The 24148-nt window shown below is 38.3% G+C and overlaps 1 protein-coding gene across 1 annotated transcript in view; it reads right to left on the bottom strand.

Moving 5' to 3' along the window:
* The window catches only part of LOC106665978 (tRNA dimethylallyltransferase), a 237623-nt gene that overhangs the window by 126664 nt on the left and 86811 nt on the right, over nt 1–24148 (bottom strand). The window contains exons 3-5 of the mRNA XM_014392816.2: nt 11357–11541; nt 6863–7034; nt 6576–6787 (exon numbers count right to left, since the gene is read on the bottom strand). Of these exons, the coding sequence (XP_014248302.1) occupies nt 6576–6787; nt 6863–7034; nt 11357–11541 (569 nt within the window). The remainder of the gene's footprint in view (nt 1–6575; nt 6788–6862; nt 7035–11356; nt 11542–24148) is intronic.

The raw sequence follows: 24148 nt of genomic DNA, 5'->3' as shown, positions 1-24148 counted from the left end.
ATTTTCAGAGAAATGTTTAGATTAAAAGATATCACGATTTTCCGACGCCAGGACGTGATATCTTTCAAAATCGATAAAAAGCGAAATTACTCTGAAATGGTTGAGAATCGGACCATGGACAATATGAACTTTTTTGTTCATTTTAGGGTGAAGAATCTACTGGAGAAGTTTGTAGCACGAGTAGCAATTCACCCTGTATATATAATACCTTGAAATAATGCACAACGAAAATTGAAAAATGATTTTCATAAATTAGCCAAATCGATTAATTTTTATTTCCCTTTCGGCTCCTTGGAAGAGTCCGTTGGAAAGAACGCTCCGACATGTGCCTAACATTTTTCGACCTAGAAGAGCCTGACCTTGATCAAGTCGAGTTAGTTTTTAAAAGTTAAGAGATTGACACAGCTAGTGACTATGACACTACTGAGTGCAATTGAGAATATTTAATAGCCAGTGCAAAATTAATAGATTGAATAAGTTTAAAAAACAATAAAATGCATTGAAAAAACGTAATTTTCTGTTTATAAGTGTGCTCGTTGTGGTTTAGTTTTTTAGGAGGTGTTCGTGTTAGATTTTTTTTTACTTTCCATATGGGTTTATTCTGAGTTGGAATCATAGCCTGCTTGTTATCAGCCGGTTCGATTGGGAAAAATGCCGAACTAATAGGTTCATTTTTGCGGAAGGCTTCGTGAAGGAATTCGCGTCTGGAACACCGTCTGAAGTTAAATTGAGTTATTAGAGAATACCGTCTGGGATTTTTCGATCTGTCTGAAATCGTCTCTCTGTGCCTTTAAACAAGATGAAATTCAATATATTTCAATATTTTCCAATGGTTTTTCTGTACAAGTATGTCTGTGTTTTATTGAAGAAATCTGTCATTTAGGAGAAAATGGTGAATTATCAGTATTGATTCTTCCAGAGCGAACTATCGAAGGTTCGAATTCGAAATTATCTTCGGCAAGATTTTTCGCCATTCAAAACGACCAAGAACGGCTGAGAAACCAGTCAAAAACCCCCAGAATGGATCGTATCTCTCGAGAAATTTGCGTCTTTCCCCCCGGGCATTAATCATCTCAAATTCTCACCGAATTTGTTGGTAAACCGTGAATCAGGCTGAAAAAATTCCAAGTTGATTAATGACTAGCAGAACGAATGGGGAAACAAGACCTCATAACGGAACAAAACAAAATTTAGCCTTACATCTTTTCTTGATTTTCCAGCAGATGAATAAGATACATTGTACAGAAGAAAATACATTGTAAAACTCTCAGAAACTAATTAATAATGCGTAATAAGCAAATATAATAAGTTTTAAGATATATTTATGCTTTGACGGCGTTCCTTGGTGGCAAGACTAATGACACTCTCAACACAGCTCGATAGGTATAATTTTTAAACGAGACAGCGACTTGCCACGCCCTACTTTTAACCCAGACATCGCGTCATTTATCACCATATAGAATAAATGCCAACCGTAAAAATATTAGTGTCACTTTCACAACAGCTCGATAAGTAAAATGAGTGACGGCGACTTGACTCGCCTTTCTTATAACCCAGATATCATGCTATCTGACTGTCATCATCTACACTAATAAATCAATGCCTAAAAAGTTATTTTGTGCGTTGAGGGTGTTTTTGGTGTTAAGGCTTGTGACACCCTCACGACAGCTCGATAGGAACAATTTTTAAGCGAGACAGCGACTTGCCGCGCCCTACTTTTAACCCAGACGTCGCGTTGTGACTATCACCATATAGATTACACGTAACCGTAAAAAAAATATTCTTTAAATTAAAGATTACCATAACTTTTACAACAGTTCAGGTAAATGTTTCAAGAGTGACAGCGACTTGACTCGCCTTACTTATTATCCAGATATCAAGCCATCTGACTCACCATATACAGAAAGAATGGCAAACCTAAAAAAACTGTTCTGCCAATTCAAGATTAGCGACACTCTCACAACAGCTCACCAGGCGTAGTTTTTAAGCGGGAGACGGCGAGTTGCCTCGACCTGCTTATAACCCAGACATCGCGCCTTTTAATTATCATCATACACGCTAATAAATCAATATCTAAAACAGTGGTTTTACACTTTGATATTGTTCTTTGGTGGCAAGACTATTCACACAATAGATACAATTTTTCCACTTGAGACAGCGACTTGTCTCGTCCTACTAAAGCCCTAACATCGTGTCTTCTGGCTATCGCCATAGATATTAATAAATGTCAACCGTAAAAAAAAATGTTCTGAGCTTTGAAAATTAGTAACTTTTACAACAGCTCAGGTAAAATTTTTCACCGAGTGACAACTTGACTCGCCTTGCTTAAATCCGGATTAAAAGGCATCTTATTATCACCATATACAGAAATAAAAGTACAAAAAAATATTTTTCACTTTGGTAGTGGTCTTATTTGGCAGATTAGTGACACTCTCACCACAGCTCGGTAGTAAAATGTTTCAGCGCGTGATCCGCTTGCCTCGACCTGCTTATAACCCCGACATCGCGTCATTTGACTAACGTCATATACATTAATAAATGCCAACCGTAAAAAAATGTTCCGAGCTTTGAAAATTAGTGTAACTTTTACAACAGCCCAGGTAAAATGTTTCAGCGAGTGACAGCAACTTGGCATTGATTATAACCCAGATAAAAACGCATCTGGCTATCACCATATACAGAAATAAAGCTACCAAAAAATTATTTTTTACTTTGGTAGTGCTCTTTGTTGGCATGACGAGTACACTGAGCGCCTTGCCGCGCCCTTACTTTTAAACCAGACATCGCCCCATCTATCACCATGTACATAAATAAATGACATAAATGATAACAAACTTTGGCCGTAATCAAAACTGGTCTACGTTATCAAGAAGTGCCGCTCCACGACAACTCGGTAGTAAAATGTTTCAGAGTGATCCACTTGCCTCGCCCTGCTTATAACCCGAACGAGAGTCAGAAAGGAAATAAGTGAATTTTTTGCGTCGGACTTCACCCAAGGGCCTCCATATCGGCGAGAGGGAAATTAATGATGAGAGGGTTGTAAAAGATTTGTCCATCGACAAATCCCCCCTGAAATCGTCAATAAACCATAAACACAGAGTATGAACGAGCGAAGCAAAACCGGTTATTGCACGTTGATAAAAATAGCTATAAAAAAATAAAAATAAAATAAAAAATATAGAAAAAACACGAGGCCATACGCGCAATATCCCCAGAAGATACAAAAGGCAAAACGACTGAATCGGCGCTTCCCGGGTTATCGCTGGCGAAAGACGTCACTAGAGAAAATCTACAAACGGCTTTCATCCCGTAAATCGTTTATTTTTTTATATACTCATTATTATACTAGTGTTATTAAACAAAAAAAAGTTTAAAAGGTCAAATTTTTTGCCATTTCTGCATGCCTATGCACTTTTCTCTTGGCGTCAAGGGTCGGGCGCTTGACCGAAGATGAACTATATTTCTCGATTATCAACAAGCCTTATAATTTTGTAATTGAAGAGAGTAAGGCCTAGCTTTCATCCATACAAAAAAAGGTCGTCAACGTATCTGTTTCGTTAAAACTTGTGAGAACGCCTGATGGGAAAATCGCGATTTGGGGTCTTCTGAGCCACATATCTATAGGGTGGTGGACGTGGGCGAAATTTGTCCAGTGGAAGATGAAAGGTTATTGTCTATTGGCCGTTTTGTTCCGCCTTTAACGGTGGGAAAGCCGGAGATGAGCCACGAGATCGAGTCTCCCGGTGGTCAATGATGCACAATTACTCGAAGGCGTATGTCGGGATTGGTATTGACCACAAACGGGTCTTTTAATGCCACAGTAAGACTATTGAAAACTATCAAATCCGGAAATAGACCAGATGATTATTCCGAACTGAGAACACTCGCTACAAAATACTAAAAGACTGAAGAAAAGTATGGCACTTTCAGACGAGGCGGCGGTTCGGTTGATTCAACTAATTATTCAGAAATCGTGAGATGCGGTCTGGTGTGATGTAGGTTTCAGAAAAACATTTTCTTTATCGTGACAACGTTTCGATCTTTATTGAGATCATCTTCAGGGCCTTGTGTTGTCTGCATTTCAGCAAAAATGTTCTCTGGTTGATAGCCGATGCGAGTTTCTTCTCATTGTTGGTGATGTCCTTCAGAATACTATTAGCTTCGTGTCCATATGTAGTTGAAATTTGTTCATAGAATCTCATGTTCTTCGTTCTTCTCGTGTAGAAATGTATGGTGATTAGTGACCGTTAGTGACATCGCCAACAATGAGAAGAAACTCGCATCGGCTATCAACCAGACAACTTTTTTGCTGAAATGCAGACAACACAAGAAGATGATCCCTGAAGATGATCTCAATAAAGAAAATGTTTTTCTGAAACCTACATCACACCAGATCGCATCTCACGATTTCTGAATAATTATCAATTAACGGTCACTAATCACCATACATGATTCAACTAAGTTGCCCGGTTGACTCTCAACTAGTTTGCTGTGTGAAGACGTTTCTTTGCTGGTTTCACACCAGGCAACTTGTGGAATCAATCTCTCTTCCCATCGAAGGTCACTACAATGTTAGAACCCGAGGAAGCAGGAGCAATTCTTGTGCTTGCTCTTCTGCAAAAAGAGAAGCAAAAAAGGAGGAAACCCAAAAAAAGTGTGCATTTATTCGTTGTTATAAAAACTCGATGGGAAACGGGCGCTTTCTCTCAAATACTGTTGTGTACTTCCCTCCAAGCTTCTTTTAAGTTCATCACTATACTCCTGATACCTCATGCCCCATATCACGGGACTAATATGATTATCTTCGATGAACTGCTCTACATTGAAACTTGCAACTGAAACGCTTTCCATGGTGAACTCAGTTGACTCAACAAGGCGACTCGTGTGAAGAACGAATGCCGAGCAGTGTCTTCTGAGTTGAGTCAACCAGTGTGGGTGAGAACGTGAGCGGCACATGTACTTGCTGGCCACCCGCCTGGGCAGACGAGTTGACTGCGTGTGAAGGGGTTGGGTCGATTCCCATTTTGCTACCACGTTGACACACGTCCGTTGAACTAGTTGAATCAACTAGTCGCCTCGTCGGAAAGAGGTCTATAAAAAAAGGCATCATGTTTTCGTGGAGATAAAAAGGTTTATTTCGCAGACTTCCTTGAAACGTTGACGCCGCCCCAAGTGATAGCCTTTAGATGTTCATAAATCAATACAAATCAATACGTTGATAGATAAAATCGTTCCAATGGAGGAGACGCATTTTGCCTTTCACCGCTTCTTCCCTGACCTAGCGCCTTGTATGATCTAATAAATGGCAAACCTAAAAAAATATCTCTGCACTTTGAAGCCTATTGACACTCTCACAGCTGCTAGGACTGAAAAACATTGCAAGTGAAAGTCAGCGGCTTGCCTCGTCCTGCTTATATCCTGACACCACACCATCTCTGTTGATATGCACAAATAAATGCCAAAACCAAAGAAAATATCTCTGCACTTTCCAGACTATACCATACCTAAAAAAAGTTCAGCGCTTTCAAGACACGCAATAGATAGGTCAATTTTTTCGGGGAGTCATGTATTTGCCTCGCCCTGCTTATAACCCTGACGCCCACTATTATCATGTACACAAAATATAGGTCATCCGTAAAACCGTTCTTTTGGGCTTTCAAGACTATTAATGTTCACACAACAGTTCGATAGGTAACATTTTCAGCGAGATTTAGCGACTTACCTCGCCCTGCATATAACCCTGACACCGCGCCATGTGTCTATCATCATATAGACAAATAAAAGCCGACCGTAAAAAAAGAAAAAACAAACTTGTTCAGCGCTTTCGAAGCTCTTGGCACACCCCACCCCGAAACGTCAAATTGTCTAGAGTGTCTTCGATTTGCCTCTCCCTGTTTATAACCCTGAAGCCGAGCTAACTAACTGGTTATCATCAAGTACACCAATGATTTGTTTTTCGCATTGATCGTGTTGTTTAATAGCAGTACTATTGACAATGACGCAACTGCTCAATAGGTAACATTTTCAGTGAGAGTTAGCGACTTGCTACGCCCTGCTTATAACCCTGATACCGTGCCACTGACTATAATCATATAGACAAATAAACGCCGACCGTAAAAAAAAAAGAAAAACAAACCTGTTCAGCGCTTTCGAAGCTCTTGACGTCCCGATACGTTAAATTGTCTTGAGGGTCTTCGATTTGCCTCTCCCTGTTTATAACCCTGATGCCGGGCTAACTTCAAGTACACCAATGATTTGTTCTTCGCATTGATCGTGTTGTTTGATGACAATACTATTAATAATAAGGAAACAGCTCGATATGAAAACATTTTCCAAGAGAGCAGTCAACTTGCCACGGCCTGCTTATAACCCTGATATCGTGTCATCCGATTGTTCATTTCTAACAAACCCATTATAACTATCTTCACTACAATATTCACAGCAGTCAGCTCACCACGGCCTACTTATACAGGGTCTTCTGACTACCACCTAAACTAACTAAAACCTAGTCAGACTACCATCGAATTAGAAATTTGGACATTTCACTATCCTTCAAGCGTAAATTTCATGCTCACCTTATTATCTTCCTCTTGTTGTTCGGATGCAGAGAATTGGCCATTTCAGGATCCAATTTTTTGAGTTTCTCGTGGAGTTTGGCGCTCCCTGAATCGACCAAATTTTCAATTTCACGCTCCGGTTGAAGATCCAACTGGGGGCCGACGGTGTGCAAAACGTTCGACACGACGGCGCGAATGAGCGAGAGGCATTTTTCAAAACTTTCCTCCCTCTGGAAAAAGAGCGATTTGAAAATTTAAAAAACGTACATTTCTCGAATATGACAATATAAAGAAAACAAACTAACTTCTTTGATCTTCTCGTCTGTCGTCAATCCGTCTATCAAGGCCCAGAGCTTATCGAACCCGAGTTTCTTCTCGTCTGGAAATCGGGACTTAACATCGGAGAATAGAGTGTTCATCGACCTTTCATATTTGCTAAGCTCGTTTTCCGGAAACTCCACGCCAGATTCAAGACACCTGTTAAAATATGATTACGTTTAATATAATAATTTAATATTTTTGGGTCAAAATGAGACAAAACATTGCTAATAATACCGAGGGCGATTTCTGGTCCGCCTCTTCTCGCTGCGGATTACGAGGCCAATAAACCTTTAATTGAGAAAATGTGCCGCTGGTATAAACTTAAAATCGATTGATGTCGGAGGGGTGGAAAAATAAAAACACAAAGGGAATAAATCTCAATTAGAATTCATTATGTTAATTTCATGCTCCGCCCAGTAATTAATTGAGGGTAAATGTGCCGATTCTCATAGATTCGAATTACACCAGATAGGAAAATAACAACCGGTTTTTCTTCATAATAATTAAATACAAACTCCAACGTGAAATTTTATAGATTAACTTGTTATTATTTCACTGAAAATATTCGCCTGTTTTGATCTCACCAAATAAAACAAAGAAAGACAGAATTTTCGTAAATCTAAAAAATCGAGAATCTTCGTAAATCGAGGGAGACATAGAACATAAAAAGTTAGCGAGAGACTAAGATAATGAAATAAAGAGAAAAGTAAGAAAAAGATAATTGGAGGGTGGGTGAGATAGATAGATTGAAGGAGAGAAAGAGAGAAAAAGAGAGAGTAAGAAAGAGAGAAAGAGACATAGAACACAAAAAGTTAGCGAGAGACCAAGATAATGAAATAAAGAGAAAAGTAAGAAAAAGATAATTGGAGGGTGGGTGAGATAGATAGATTGAAGGAGAGAAAGAGAGAAAAAGAGAGTGAGAGACAAGAAAGTTAATGAAGGAGAGTGAGTGAGTGAGGGAGTGAGAAAGAGAGAGAGAGAGAGAGAGAGAGAGAGAGAGAGAGAGACATAGAAAGTTAGCGAGAGACTGAGATAATGAAATAAAGAGAAAAGTAGGAAAAAGATATAAGATACGTAGATTGAAGATAAAGATAAAGTTATGATAGTAAATAGATAATAGTAGTAAGATAGAAATAAATAGAGAGAAAGGGAGAGTGAGGTAGTGAGAGTCATAGGATATTCGATTGTTGTACATATTTCCGCTTATATTCTACATGGAAAAAACCGAATGCACCTTATAACTACCGTCACTACTCGTCTACCTCACTCTTACCCAACCTAACATCTAACAATGCATACCTTGCCTAATCTAATCTGTCGCTAACTATAACCCTAATCTAACCCAACCCAATCAATGGGCGGGCCCTCACCGGTCATGAAAAATAATTGTGTATTCACCCATGATCATATATTCATAGAAATTTATGTGACAGAGTAGTTTTTTCCCTTAGAAGAAAAATGAAATTATTGCATTCTCCAACCTAACTCGCCAGATGCAATAATCATCATTAAAATAATAATTGCTTTGAAAGGGGCATTTTCTATTAAAATTAAAAAGAAACTAGCATTCTGCGAGTCGAACTGCAGCTGTACTGGCAGTACAGGTGGACAGCACAACGCTAATGATCACGATACTTTTACATTCTTCCAATATTTTCTGAACAAGTTTGCGCTAATTAACCTAATTTTTATGATAAACTTGACCGACGAAGGACAAAAAAGGCAATCGGTTTTGTTGTACATGACTTCGAAAAGGTACAATTTTCTCGACAACGGGACACCGGGGTTCCTCATTACTCCGTAACTTTTGGATTTCGACTTATCCCAATTAATATTTTTTTACCCATTCACCCGCGGAGCCTGTTTTATCTCCCTGTCGACGGATTCCGAGATAAAACGCCTCCGCGGGAGCAATGGGCCCGCCATCACTCGCTGAGTTTCTTCTTCGAGGGCTGGAACCAGTTTCCGATATCTCATGAATACAAATTCGCTCAAATCCGCAGAGCAGAGTTCTTACGGTTTTTTTTTGCGACCGGCGGCATTCATAAATCCATCTGTAATTACAACTGAGTCCATTTATGAAGAAATCAAGAAAGAATTTATCGACCTCGTCTACGATAAATTTTATAAAATATACGACACAAAGTAGTTTCCTATTCAATATGCGACTATGTTTAAAATAAGACCCTGAAACGAAGCAAAAATATATTATTTATATTTTTTTTAAAGTTGGAGAAGTTAGTGTCCGAGCGGATCGATAGCCCAAGTGGTAGAGCAGCGGAGTATTTAGCCGAAGATGGGTTCGAATCCCGCTCGTGACACTAATTTTTTTATCTCAACCAATACCTTTCATAAATATTAATTAGTTGAAAAAAGTTAATTGGTCAATCGGACCACGAATTGTAATGGATTTTTTTTTTTAAATTTCAGAAAATAATATTTTACATACGAGACAATTAGGTTTCAAAAATCAAAAAGCGGAACAACGTAATTTTTCCAGAAATTAAAAAATCTTGAAAAATCTCTCTTGACACCATAATCATCATATTTTAATTCAAATGTTGGATGTGTGCGTATTGGAAGTAACCCGGTTACGAGCACAAAAATAGACAGTGGGGCGTTCCACACGGTTCCGCGGTAAGTCCCCTTTTCTTTTTGGTGTATGTTAACGGTATTTTGTGGAAAACGAGCACTAACACGCTGATTATATTTCTGATCGTTACTCAGGCAAATATTGGAAAGATGTGTAAAACAGATGCAATTTGACATATTCGCGCAATATTTTTAAATACAAATTGGAACACTCCCTGCCACGGTTCTTCAGATACCAAATTTTACCTGTATCATACTGTTACCTTGATCCCCAACCTTGATGTAATTTTATATCGATAAATTTTCAAAAAAAATGTATGTATATATACATATATATATAATGTCCCAACCGTCAGGATATCACTAGTAAGTTTGAGATCACAGATGCGATCATCAAAACAATTAAGTTTTGTAACTTATGCCAAGGTTTCAACATTTATCGAGGTATTCATCAGGGCTCTTGTATTTACTTGTAGAGCCCTGATGAAGACCTCAATAAAGCTTGAAAGCTTGGCATAAGGTACAAAATTTACTTGTTTTTGATGACACAGCCCTGATCTCGTACTTACAAGTGGGTCCCTGTTGAGATCAAATATGTAGAAAATCCCAAAACGTTTTCTAAAAAAGACTCGGCTCCTTGAGTATAAGGGTAAGACCAGTAACAAATTTAATACCAACTATTTAACAAGGGAAAATCTTATATTTTCAAATTTGTTTAATTCATTCTTACAACTTGTAACTATTATTTTACCAATTTTTCTCTCCGATGTCATGTTCCCCATTCACTGGATTCTCTTCAAGCCATTTTTTATTCATTGTATTGCTGTCATCCCTTAAAAAGGATTTACCTCAAGGGTGCCATAGCGCTAACTTGTTATACAAATGTATATTTTTTTGTACTAGGAAATTTGTACAGATTGTATCTCTTTTTTTCTGTACTATGTAGTTGGTAGTCACCCTAATAAAGTTGGCAAGATAAAAAAACAGTATCACAAGTTGGTTGGTGTATTGTAATATAACGATACCACAAAATAACTTGCGGCGAATCTTTGCACATATTCTGTTTTAAAACCGTCCTATCAACAAATGAATTTGTAAAAGAAAAGCCTTCCTTGAAACCCCTTCATTCTGAGGATTTACATTCAAATTAAAACCTGACGTATTAAACAGAGTGCATGTTTTAAAAGGAAGGAAAAAAATCCTGCTATTCTTAACAACGTCAACCGTGAATAGGCAAAAGATTACGAATTCGTTTTCCTATCGCGTTGACATTGCTCGAGCGGAAATAGATAGACCGTTGTGAGACAGAGCGGGAAATCCTAATTGTTCATTGAAAATTTGCCTTCATACACAACTGAAGACGAAGGAAGAAACTTTAGTAACTTCTATCGAAATTGAGAAATTCAACTTAAAAGTATTATAAAAACCAGTGGTTTAAAACATAAATGATAAAATAAGAGTCGAGTCTAACCTGATTAAAGGGAGGGAGGGAGAGGGAGAGGGAGAGGGAGAGGGAGAGNGAGAGAGTGAGAGAGAGAGAGGGAGAAAAAAAGGGTGGAGAGGGGGGGGAGAAGAGAGATCAGGATAATGAATGAAAGCGAGAGGTCAAGAGAGATGATGATGATGAACGCTTTATTTATGAATCACGTAAGATTTGATCATCATTCTTACTCCAATTTATAACAAAGAGAGAGAACGATTGAATGGATGAATAAGGGAAAGGGAGAGTGAAAGATTCAGCTTATGTTAGACCTGATACGTACAAATTCAATGAAAGTACAATTTGAACAAGTTATGCTTTCCAAACAACTAAAAGCGCCAAAACCAAACAAAAAATCTCCCGGTATGTAAATTGAACTATGTAATATCTCACCTTTTCTACCTACTTTGACAAGATGGAATCGCAGTAGGCCGACCAATCCTGAATGTCCTGGAGGCATATCTCCAAGGTGACTTTGTCAGCATCGGAAGGCAGCCCATCCATGAGGACTTTCCAGAGTAGTGACTCGATGTAGTAATGCGTCCCTCCGACGACTATCGGCAGCTTCCCTTCGGACCTGAGACGTTCTATCTGCCGTGCGAGTCAAGGAGAAATATTTCCGCCGGCGGCCAAAGCTACGGTACACTTCCGATAAACGCACGATAAACTGCCGGACAGACTGAAAATCCCCCCCGAGACATTATTGACCTGAGGTCAATCGTACGATCTGTACCATGCGCATTCCAAGACTGTAAAAATTGTTCTATTATGTAACGGAATATAAAGTTAAATTAAGAAAAAGATAATTGGAAGGTGGTTGAGAGATAGGAAGGATGAAAGAAAGAAAGAAAGAAAGAAAGAAAGAAAGAGAGAGAGAGAGAGGAGAGAGAGAGAGAGAGAGAGAGAGAGAGAGAGAGAGAGAAGACAGAGAGAGCCAGAGAGGAGGGAGAGAAAGAGAGAGAGAGATTGAATTATTTATTTAAGCGCGCAAAGTTAGGAATCAGGAACCTTTTTACAATTAATATGCGTAAGCATTTTCATTATATAGTTTTTAAAATTTATTTTCCAAATAAACTTTATAATGAAGAAAAAAATTCATAAATTATTTACTAAACAATTGACGACGCGAAAATTTTTCGGTTATAAATATATAAGGCAATCTGTATCAATAACAATAAATAATTTAAAAAAAAAACTAAAAAAATAATGAAATACCTCCCACAAAAGAGAGAGAAATAGCAAGATTGAATGGGCGAGGGTGAAAAAGAGACAAATAGATTGAGTGGCATCGTGAGTGCGTGTGTGTGTGCGTGCGCGCGTCTATGAGATAGAGATAAATAGATAGATACATTTAGAGAGGGAGAGAGAGAAGCAGATTGAGCGATAAAGAAAGAAAGAGAGCGTATGAGAGAATAAGCAGAAAAGACAAAGAGCGTGAGAACAAAACTGAGTGAATCTCAGAGAGAAGAATAATTGAATGAAAAAGAGAGACAAACAGCATGATTGATTGGGTGAATGAGAGAGAAAGGCAGCAAGATTAAGTAAATGAGAAAGAGTGAGAGCAAGATTGAGTGCATGAGAGAAAGAAAGATGGCAAGAGAAAGAAACGAGAAAGAGTGAGAGCAAGATGAGTGAATGAGAGAAAGAAAGACGGCAAGAGAAAGAGTAAGATTAAGTGCATGAGAAATGAGACAGATGGAAAGAGAAACAGCAAGAATACGTGAATGAGAAAAGGAACGATGACAAGAGAAAGAGCAAGATTAAGTGAATGAGAGAGAAAGGCAGCAAAATTAAGTGAATGAGAAATGAGAAATTGAAAGAGTTAGAACAAGAGTGAGTGAATGAGACAGAAAGATAGCAAGAACGAGAAGAAGATTGAGTGGATGTGAGAAGAAGAAATGAGAGACGGTAAGATGAAGTGAATGAGAAATTAGAAAGAGCAAGAAAGATAGCAAGATTGAGAGGTTAAGAGTAAGTGTGAAAGAGAAAAAAAGAAAGAGAGAGAGAGAGAGAGAGTGAGAGTGGGGAGAGAGAGTGATAGAAGGGAGAGAATTAAAAAAAATAGTATAAATTATCCTACTATGTAACTCCAAAATTGTCGTGTTGAAAATGCGAATGGGATGAGGAGACAAAAAAAAAATTTAAGGAAGCTAGGATAGAAAAAAAATAAAGATAAGGATATACAAACTTCTTTGGAATATAGATTCAAAAGCGAGATGGAGAGATAAATGCAATGATGGAGTGTTGGCAGTGGAGAGAGATGTGTATTTAACGACCTGTCAAAAATCGAAAAACAGTCCTAATTTGAATACGCGCATATCAAGTTCAAAGAGGGCCTTCATGACCGGCACGGGCGCGTTTGCAAAAAAAGTCCGTGGGACCTGTGAGAAAATAAACACCGGCTCTAGTTTTTCTATGAAGCCGTAAACTAAGCCCGGATGCCAGGCATTCCTGCTGTGTTTACAAGGCGTTTCCGCTCAATGAAATGCCACCGGGGTATTTACTTAATAAACCACTTTGCCTGGGATCCGACAAGATTAAAAAAAAATCGTCCGGCTATCGCATGTCGCAGTTGCCAAATAATTTTTTTTTTTGGGGTCGATCCGAGATTATCAAAGATTTGAGCAGGTTTTACCTCGGAGTAGCTGACGTTCAACTCATCCTTGGTACAGGCTAATGTAAATAGCGCCCACCTTGCCAAGAATATTAAAACAATGCGTTGCAATTAAGCATATTTTAAAAAAGCTTTATCTATACATTTCTGTCAATAAAATTATCATGAATGAATATTAGAAGAGAGATAGAGTCGAAGTCATCTGTGACAACGCAAGGTCGCATATTTGCTCGGTGACGCGGACAAAATTGTTGCACTCTGGCTCCGACGTGCTACCTCGCCCACAGACCGTTCTCACCCAAGAATTCAATTATTTAAGAATAAAAAAATGTAATTTTTTTCATCAAATCTTCAATTCCTAGTTGAGCACGGATGTTGATATGAACAGACTATTTATGACTTCCTTGTATTAAATTACCTATTATATAATCGATTTGATAACAGATTCAAAACAGGTTTATTTATTTTTCCGAGGGTATTTGGCAAAAACTAATTTTCTTAAACCTGCGGGTTGGAAGGACGTCACGTTTACCGGTTTAAAAGGCTTAATTAGAAATGATTGACAATAATTTGACAATCCATTATCATCTGCGATGCTGTTCCACGGTAGGATTTTTCTTTTGTCGATTTCTGTTGCTCCAAATTGGACAAACCGTCAAACGAGTTATTACGTACATTTAATTTTTCTCCCGGTCTAAACACTGGCCCTTTAGCGAATGAGAAAGTGTAGATAGGGATTTTGCAGGCTAGAATGGACCTAAACCTTGGTATGAGGAGAGAGAGAGAGAGAGAGAGAGAGAGAGAGAGAGAGAGAGAGAGAGAGAGAAGAGAATAGAAGAGAGAAGAGAGAGAGAAGAGAATAGAAGAGATAGAGAGAGAGAAGAGAAGAGAGAGATAAGAGAATAGAAGAGAAGAGAGAGAGAGAGAGAGAGAGAGAGAGAGATGGGGCGAGAGAGATAAGAGAGAGAGAAGAGAAGAGAGGAGAGAGAGAGCCAAACTGAGGGAATGAGAGAAAGTAAGATTAAGTTAATGAAATTGTTTAATCAATTGAGAGAGACAGAGAGAAAGAAACATAGAGTTCAAAGACAGCAAGATTGAATTAATGACAGAAAGAACAAGAAAAAGACAGCAAGATTAGTGCATGATAAAAAGAGCAAGAAAAAGAGAGCAAGTTTAGTGCATGATAAAAAGAGCAAGAAAAATACAGCAAAAATGAGATTGATATCGTTTTATTTAGCCACGCAGAATGAGGTCTCTTGAAGTTCTCTCACATCCAAGGTGGTTTATAGTTTATACATAAACGTCATAATATAAATTATATTAAATAATCTACTTTATGTAAGAATAAAAATTATCCATTAGCCTACACAAGGTATGCTACTTACGTAAGGTACAGATATAGAGAGATAGAGCCAAATTAAATGAGTTGAGATTGCTGAATTAAGGGAGAGAGAAAGGGGGAGGCAGCAAGATGAGTGAATACAGAAAGAGCAAGAAAAAAAAACCAGCAAGATTGAGATTGATTTATTGATAGCGTTTTATTGAGTCACGCAGAATTAGGTCTCGTGGACCTCTCATACATCCAACGCTGGTTATAATTTACATATAAACGTCATAATATAAATTATACTAAATGATCTACTTTATGTAAGAATAAAAATTATCCATTAGCCTACATAAGGTAGGTAGAGATAGATGCGAGAGAAAGAGAGAGAAAGCAAGATTGAATTGAGATTGATTGAGAGAGAGGGAAGAGGGACGCAGCAAAATTGAGTGAATGAACAAAAGAGCAAGTTAGAGAAAAAGAGAGAGCCAAAAGAAGAAATTGAGCAAGAAAGAGAGCCAAATTAAGAGATTGAGTGCAAGATTGAATGAATTGAGATTGATTGCTTGAGAGAGAACGAAAGCCATCTTAAGAGATCAAGGAGGAGAGAGAGTGCGTAAGATTGAGTGAATTGAGATTTTGATTGATAAAACGTTTTATTTAACCCCGAAAATCTAGGTCCCGTGGTCGTTTCTTCAACTTACTTCCACAGTCTTGAGTGAATGACAGAAAGAGCAAAATTGAGAGATAGAGAGAGAGCGAGAGAGAGATAGAGTGAGAGACGGACACATAAAGAAAGAAAGAGAGAGAGATAGTAAAACGTTTATTTCTCTTACTATATATCTCACCGCTTATTATCATCATTATTAAAATCGTCATTATTATGTGGTCTTCAGTTGTTAAGAACAAATTTGTTAAACAACCCTCACTGAAGGTGGCGACGAGCCAAACCACACGAAGCAAACCGTAACAATTTTAAGTCGGGTGTGCTGAGATAACTAGTTTCGTGTGGGAAAATACCAATAAAAAAATCTATTATTTACCATACTCGAAAATAATTAATAATCCGTTTAAGTGTAATTGGGGTTTATAAAAAAGGGATTATATTATTTAAAAGGGATTATATTATTTAAAAGGGATTTTTTGATTATATTAATATAAAATTAAATGGTTGTGTGAAAATGGCCATACAAACTGGATATTTTGTAAAATGGCCTTGTGGATATATTATTTATTTATAGCAGCTGTTTTTTTTTAATTAAAAAATATTATTTTTTAAAGGGTTTTTAGAGTTGTATAAAAGATAAGAGGAAAAGCCGGCTTTAATGGTTGGATGGTGGCGGCATATGGTTCAAAAAGGGTTTCGATCCGCCCGCCCCGTCAGCGTCTATTGTCCCAGGGGAATTGGGTCGGGCCGTCTGGAATCTCTGGGTCAGATCTCATCCGTAGGAAGCGAGAGATGACGGGCCCCCGATTCGCGGTCGGCCGACTCGCCTTCTGAGTCACGACCCCCGGCCGACCGCGCTTTGATTCAACCATTCTCGGAAATGTTCCATTACCCCTTCCGGCCGATTATTTTTAACCCGGCGACGCCTTCCTTTCCTCTTCAAAGCCGCCTCCGCAAAAATTACCCCCCCCCCGACCTTCCAGACACTGTACGTGACCGTCTTTCCTCCTCCGTCTGTTTAGAGGTTTGTCTTGAAGCATCTCTGCCTAACAAATTCTTCTTTAGCGATATTTTCCCCTCCTTTGAAACGACCTCCATTCCAAAATTTCGTGAATAGCGAGTAATTCACCGGTCGTGCAACCTGTCGCGACGAGTAAACAATTCTTTTGACGCACGCCACCGATGATTTACATGTTAAAATAATCAATGTCAACAGACTTTTTCGTTTGAATTATTAATTTCAAAGGTATTGTCGCAATAACGACAATCGCTACTGGCACATCGCTTTATAGAGGGAATAGTCAACAACGAAGATGAGAAAGAGTGAAAATGAGAAAGATAAACAAGTTAAGAAAAGTATACAATATGAAAGAGATTACGTTCTATTTTATCGCGCACAATTAGGTCTTCAGGACTTCTGACAGACAATATATAATATTATATTAAAGGACATAATAGAACAATGAAGATGATGATGAACGCTTTATTTATAAATCGCACAAGATTTAGTCTTAAGGACCATTCTTACATTTAATGTGAAATACGATGTACATTTAAGTGTTACTCTACTTCTAATTCATTAAACATTAATTATTTCTAATATCCTGGTTTTTATGGTCAGTATATTGCATCTAGCAGAAATGGAAAGAGTGAGGGAGGAGGAGAGGGTGTGGGAGGGAGATATAAAGATAGATAGAGAAAAAGAAAGAGAGAGACAGACAAGATAATGAAAGAGAAGGAAAAATGGAAGGGTGAGAGGGAGAGTGAGAGAGATAGGAGTGGAGAGTGAGAGAGAGAGAGAGAGAGAGAGAGAGAGAGAGAGGAGAGAAGAGATAAGATAATTAAAGAAAAGGAAAAATGAGTGGTTGTGAGAGAAAGAAGATAAGAGGAGGGAGAGATAAGATAATTAAAAAGAAGGACAAATGGAAAGGTGAGAGAGAGGAGAGAGTGAGGGAGAGATAAGATAATTAAAGAGAAGGACAAATGGAAAGGTGAGAGAGAGGGGGGGAGACAGAGAGAAGAGTGAGAGACAGATAAAAGAGTAAGAAAGAGAGAAGAGAGTGAGGGGGAGATAAGATAATTAAAGAGAAGGAAAAATGAGAGGGTGTGAGAGAGTAGTATGATAGAATGATATAAGAGGAAGAAAGAGAGAGGACAGAGAAGGATAATTAAAGAGAAGAACAAATGTAAAGGTGAGGAAGAGAGAGAGAGGGGGAAGACTGAGAGAAGAGTGAGACAGATAAAAGAATAAGAGAGAGAGAGAAGAGAGTGAGGGAGAGATAAGATAATTAAAGTGAAGGAAAAATGAGAGGGTGAGAGGGGGAATGTTTGTGAGAGTGAGAAGATAGAGAAAGAAATAGAGAAAAACTGAGAGAGAGCATCATTGAGTACATAAGAGAGAAAGAGAGGAGGAAGAAGGAAAAATAGAGCGCGCAATATTGAAAGAATAGGAGAAAGCGAGAAAGAGAGAGGAAAAAAAGAAGAGATTAATATTGTATTAATAAGAAAGCGCGAGAAAGAAAGAAAAGGTGCGTGAATAAGAGAGAGGAAAGAAAGAGAGTGAAGAAAAAAGAAAGAGATGGCAAAGAAAGAAAAAATTAGCGAATTTTGGGAAGATTTTGGAAAGCTTGAGATAGAAGCTGAAACGGATATACAAAGAAAGAAAGAGAGAGGGAGAAAATAAAGAAAATAAAAATTGGGAGAGTTAGCGAATTTGGGAATGAAGATACGAAATAAAAGCAGATAGGGATAAAAAGAGAAAACGAGAGAGTAAGAGTTGCAGGAAGTAATAAATACAACAAAGGGGATGCTATGTACTCGAAACAGATGCATATTAAAAAAGAGAGAGAGAAGAGCGGGAGAAGGAGAGAAAAAAGAAACAGGAAGAGGAAAAGTGAAGCGGCGGCTGAGTGTTCAGGCTTCCGAGTCGCATTTGACTAACGGTGCTGAGTTCGAATCCCCGCATAGCCCTTGGAATTTCACTGGTTCATAATTTGAAGAAAAAATATTTTAAGTCTAGTCGTAATCAAAGGATGGTTAGATGTTTGAACTTTACTCTTCGATAGAAAGATTTTGGTTAAGATAGTTTTAACGGACCACGGCGGATGTATTCTTCCTACTTGAGGTCATAACTGCAAAATGTTTCACCTCAACTTACTAAAATGATGAACAGAACGGATTAAAAATCAATTAAGAAAATTAATGCACGTTTTTTATTTATTCAGATGTTATCGATCGTTCGAAAAAAACCAGGTCTGGTTTGAACACTGGCAGAGAACATGAGACTGCAGCTAATCCACGTTTTTATGATGAATTCATAATCAGTTTCAACTGTATTCCTTTCGAATTATGAATAATGGAAAGGGGACTTTTAAGTATTTTTAACATTGCATGCATCATCATGAAATGATGATTAAAAATCCATGCCGATATTGCCCCAATGAAAGTACCCATCAGCACCGGCGCGATTCCGTGATCCGAGACCAAAACCAAAAAGAACCGCGAACGGGAAGACCGACTTTACCGGCCGAAAGGATGCCCGATCCTATGTAGTTTTACCAGTGACGAAGCAGTCGAACATTTTGGCCCTCGGGACCCGACTACCATGTCTGTTCGGGCTGTGTCATCCCCGTGCAAATAACAGTCTGCCACTTGAGCCGGTTGGAATGTTTTTGAACGGATGTAGAGACCGGGTTCAAATGGGCAAAGAGGTCCGAAATCAAATAAACAAGTCCGGACGGAAACGAAAACCTGACACTGGCAAACAAACTTTGAATAGTCAAAGCACCATGGTAACATATTAACGATTAAGAAACTTACAATTATGTTACTTAATTTCCCCTAATGAAACAAATCACAATATCCTCAGCTTTTTTTATCAATCAAAAATTACCGACAGCGCCACTTATTTTTTTAAAAATACGAGTAGTTGAAACATTCGTTAAAATTTGGTGGGCGGTATGTTGTGGCCAATAGATACAAGTAAACGAACTCTATGATACATCGGGCCTTATGAAAACACACATTTTTAACTTATAACTGAATAATTGAATTTAAGCTGTAAAACAAGTAATCAACACAGTCCACGCGTATGACCTAGTGTCAGTCGTAGAGGAAAAATTTATGACATTCTTTAGAATCTTATCGACCTCTTATTCCCGGGAAGAAAGAAGCACCTAAAAGCACCCACCGTAATTTATGAAGCCATAACTCTTCCAAAGAAATAAAGTACTAGGTACTCGACCAAAGGCTTAAGTAGAAATTTCATATAGGCAAAGAACTACATGAGGCCAATGCACTACTAACGATCGGCCATATATTGAGCCAGGAAAAACTGGAGAAAAAAAGGATGCCTTATCGGTTACACACAACGGTCAGCCCCACGTCACATATGGAGCTCTAGTATGGTTGCCTCAAAAACAGCAGAGCGCTAGTATGGTAACCATGTACACTTCACTAGTATTTTAACAAAACAGATGACCAATGTTGGATATGTCTAGAAGAGGAGAGAGGGAGAGGGTGAGGGAGGGAGAGAGAGGGGAGAGAGGGGGGAGAGAGGGAGAGGGAGAGGGAGAGGGAGAGGGAGAGAGAGAGAGAGAGAGAGTGTGTGAGTGAGAGAGAGAACGGGGATATCTACCATATGCAACTACCCTGCAGTTGCTAGGAAAAGGCTATGATACATAGGAAAGCTATTCATTTGCAATACAAACCTCGATAACATAACCTTGAGAAGAATTCTGTACTTTATTTATGAAACGAAAATCTTCCATAAAAACCATTAGCTGGGCTCAGGCACAATAGACGAAAATTTAAGCGCAAAATGAGAAAATACTTATGAATCCAAAATAAGAAAACAAAATAGGAAATCAATTATAAAATGTTTGGAAGGTTGGGTAAATATAAACTAAAGAAGATTAAGGCAAACAATGGTGGGCGGTATGTTGGCGCCAAGAGATACGATGAAACAAAATGTCGTGGCTATTCAGGCCATTTAAGAGCCATTCAATGATGTCATTGAACCACTTTAAAAACAAGAGGTACATTAATATAATTTATCAATTCTTACAAAATATTGAGAAGGTTGCGGATTGAACACGAAGGGCTAACGTTTTATTTTTATCAATGAGAAAAGATATAATTGACATTATCACCCGTTCGACAATAAAAAAATGCAGTCCTTTTATCCTTATCACGTATTATCAGTAATTATTTATAAAATATTTACAAGGCTGCTGATAGGGCATGAAAGACCAACTTGGTAGTTCGACATTATTGAAAATATTAAGTTTGGGAATAGGGCATACGAGACTAACCTAAAAACAATTCAGCTAACGAGGTGGTATATCTACAATAAAATAAATCAAGGGAGAAAATACTATTACTCAATTTAATCAAGGCAGCGAATAGGACATAAAAATAATGCTAACATCCCTTTGGTATTTTGATTGAATAGAAAAATTAAATGAGATCCATCCAGGAAATACTATCGCACAATATAAAATAATATTTTGAGGAAATAATTACAAAATATTTAACCAACCGATATATTTATAGAATCTCTAAAGAAAAACGGGCATGTAATTAAAGGAATATTACTATTATTAAAGCCAACATCAGTGTTTAACACTATGATAATTGTGTTTTCCGGGAATTTTGTAAGAACCTGGAGGAGCTATTTTCCCCTTCTATACGTGTAATTGTTTGTCCGTCGATCGCAAACTGTTTAAAGATCGATCTTCAGTCGGATCGTTATTACTGTCGGCGTTCCCAATAGGGTTCGCAAATCATCGCTTGTTATCATTTGAACGGAATTAAAAAAGACAGCAGTATTTGACAATAAGAAGACTTTTTTTCTTCAGTGCGTAGTGTACACCATACCTTGTTCCCTAGATAATCTTAAAAGAGGTTACACTGGCAAAAAAATCCTTGTAAGATCTGATTGCAAAGCAGCAATTATAGCATTATTACGTAAAAAATCACATCAAAATCAGTCAGTGAATACATCCAAAATCCCAAAATATCTTGGGTGCCAGCACACAGAAGAATTTTGGGTAACGAGAAAGCAGACAAACTGGCCAGAGGAGGATCTGGAAGAACATACACAGGCCCCCATATCTATACGTGGGATAACAAAAACAAATTCAGAATCCTCCATCGTAGAATGGATCCAAATAAACGCAAAGGAGAAGTGGATAAACTCTAATGGCGGTAGACACAGTAAACTTGTATATTAAAGCAACCCAAAAATCAAGAATGGCAAACTCTCTAGTGGAGAGACCTAGGAGGAGTGATAGGACTATTAACCATTCACTGGCATGTGAGAAAAAAATCTACATAACATGGGCATACAACATGGATTATGTAATGGGGAGAAGGAAACACCTAGGGAATGAAATTGTAGCAGCAACCGTCAATAACCTAATACATCTGAGAAAAATAATTGAGTCGATTTTAATGAACTAGGTAACTAGAATGGTACAAGACAGAAGGCTGCAGTGCCTACGGAGCACAAAACCCCTCTTCCTTACACAGTCTGTGTCTTTGTTCGTTTGCCGCACCTAAGCTGTAACTGACTATTTGCAGGTTCGTGGCTAGCATTTCTAGAAAGCTTTTTTGTTTATAGACGGAAGCTATGATGTTTCTTATATCTACTAGACGTTCGCATCTCTACTCCACCAGGTGAGCGGAGGCGGCTCGCTCGGGACGTACACGCTGCAAACGCGCTGGCATATGTTAGGCCGGCCATCCTTTTTGCCTCTTGATGGCTTTCCACATTTTTTTCGGTAGCCATGTACCCAGCACGGCTGGATATGACGCGGCGGAAGGAGTCCATGCTAGCTTCATCAACAATGGATTCGTACATCCATCTCGTCCGGATGACTGAGTATTTTTCGCTAAGGCCACATGCTCGACCGTTTCCAGCATGCACAGTCGCACAATGGACTGTCTTTCAGTCCAAATTCACGGAGCTTGGCTGAGAAATCCCCATGCCCCGAAAACAGCTGGTACATGTATTGGTCCATCTTCATAAAAGCCATGCCCAAGCATCTCTTTATGTTATCGAACAGCCGATACGTATGCCTTATTTTGGGTGACGTTTCCCAGCGGCGTTGCCATGCATCTCTCAGCCAAGAGGCAACTTCTTCCTTCCTCTTCATTACACCATTTACAAAAGAACAAACCATCCCTAACCGCATATAACCAACCATTATCGCAAACCCTAACTACCATACCCAACAATCCATAACCTTCCCTAACGATTCCTTTCATGCCTACCAATAACAAACGATCTAATAAGCTTCACGAACCATTCATAACCACCTATAACCATTTCTAACAATATCCAACTATAAATAACCATTCCTGACCATTCTTATAACCACCAGTAACCATTTATAACAATACCAAACTATCCACAACCTTCCCTCCCCGTTCATAACCGCCTACCACCTAAAAATACCCAACTATAAATAACCTTACCTAACCATTCCTGACCCTGACTTCTAAATAAACGATCCCTAACCATCCCAATAACCACCAGTAACCATTTTTAACAATACCAAAATATCCACAACCTTCCCTCCCCGTTCATAACCGCCTACAACCATTTCTAAAAATACCCAATTATAAATAACCTTACCTAACCATTCCTGACCACGACTTCCAAACAAACGATCCCTAATTATTCCTAATCACCAATAACCATTACCAAATAATACCAAAGTGCATAACCTTCCCTAAGCATTCATAACCACATATAAGAATTTCTAACAATATCCAACTGTAAATATCCTTCCCTAACCACGTACAACCATGATAACCTATAATCATTTCTAAACATACTAGACTATCCATAACCTCCCCGAACTAGTAATAACTGTTTCTAAAAAGAACAAACCATCCCTTATCTTCCACAATCATTTCTATTTCTAACCATCTATAACCATTCTAGGCCATTTCTAACAATACCCAACCATCCCCAGCCACATCCAATTATTTAGAACACTACTCAAACTTTCTCTAACCATTTCTCCTTATCCATCCCCGACTCATCACTGACCATGCCAACCCGTCCTTAATTTGACCGAAACGAGGAACAAAGGAAGACCGAACTACAGGTACATCACCACAGACCCCACCACCAAGAAGAACTCTCAAAATAAAGAAGTGAGTTTTGGCTTAAAGCGTAATTGTTGACAAAAGATACATGATTGGGTCCGCATAATCTCGCTGATTGTACCACACATCCAAACTGAAATCTCTCATACAAGGGACGATTTATAATGGAAAAAATAAATTCGGAATAGATCATTTTTCACCAAAACCATGAAACTGTCCCAATTGTTGAACTGTTCAAACGTCCTTGATCACACCGGTCCGCTTATCCACGCTGTGTTTCCGCCTACAAAAGCAGATTACATGCGTCAAGTATTCCTCAACGAACATGTTCAAAACCTTACTGTCAAGTTTGATTATTATTCGAGTCATACCGGGTTCTCTCTCTGGTTACGCCCGTAAAAGGATTTCTAACAGAAAACTGTTATTGAGAAACGAGTATTCGTGAGGATATTTTCAACGTTTAATAATTTAGTGT

This window comes from Cimex lectularius, unplaced genomic scaffold (genome assembly GCF_000648675.2).
Source record: "Cimex lectularius strain Harlan isolate CLEC.00 unplaced genomic scaffold, Clec_2.1 scaffold109, whole genome shotgun sequence".
In the NCBI taxonomy this organism is placed as follows: Eukaryota; Metazoa; Arthropoda; class Insecta; order Hemiptera; family Cimicidae; genus Cimex; species Cimex lectularius.
The sequence above is the reverse complement of the archived record's forward strand: the minus strand, read 5'-3'. Positions and strand labels throughout refer to the sequence as shown.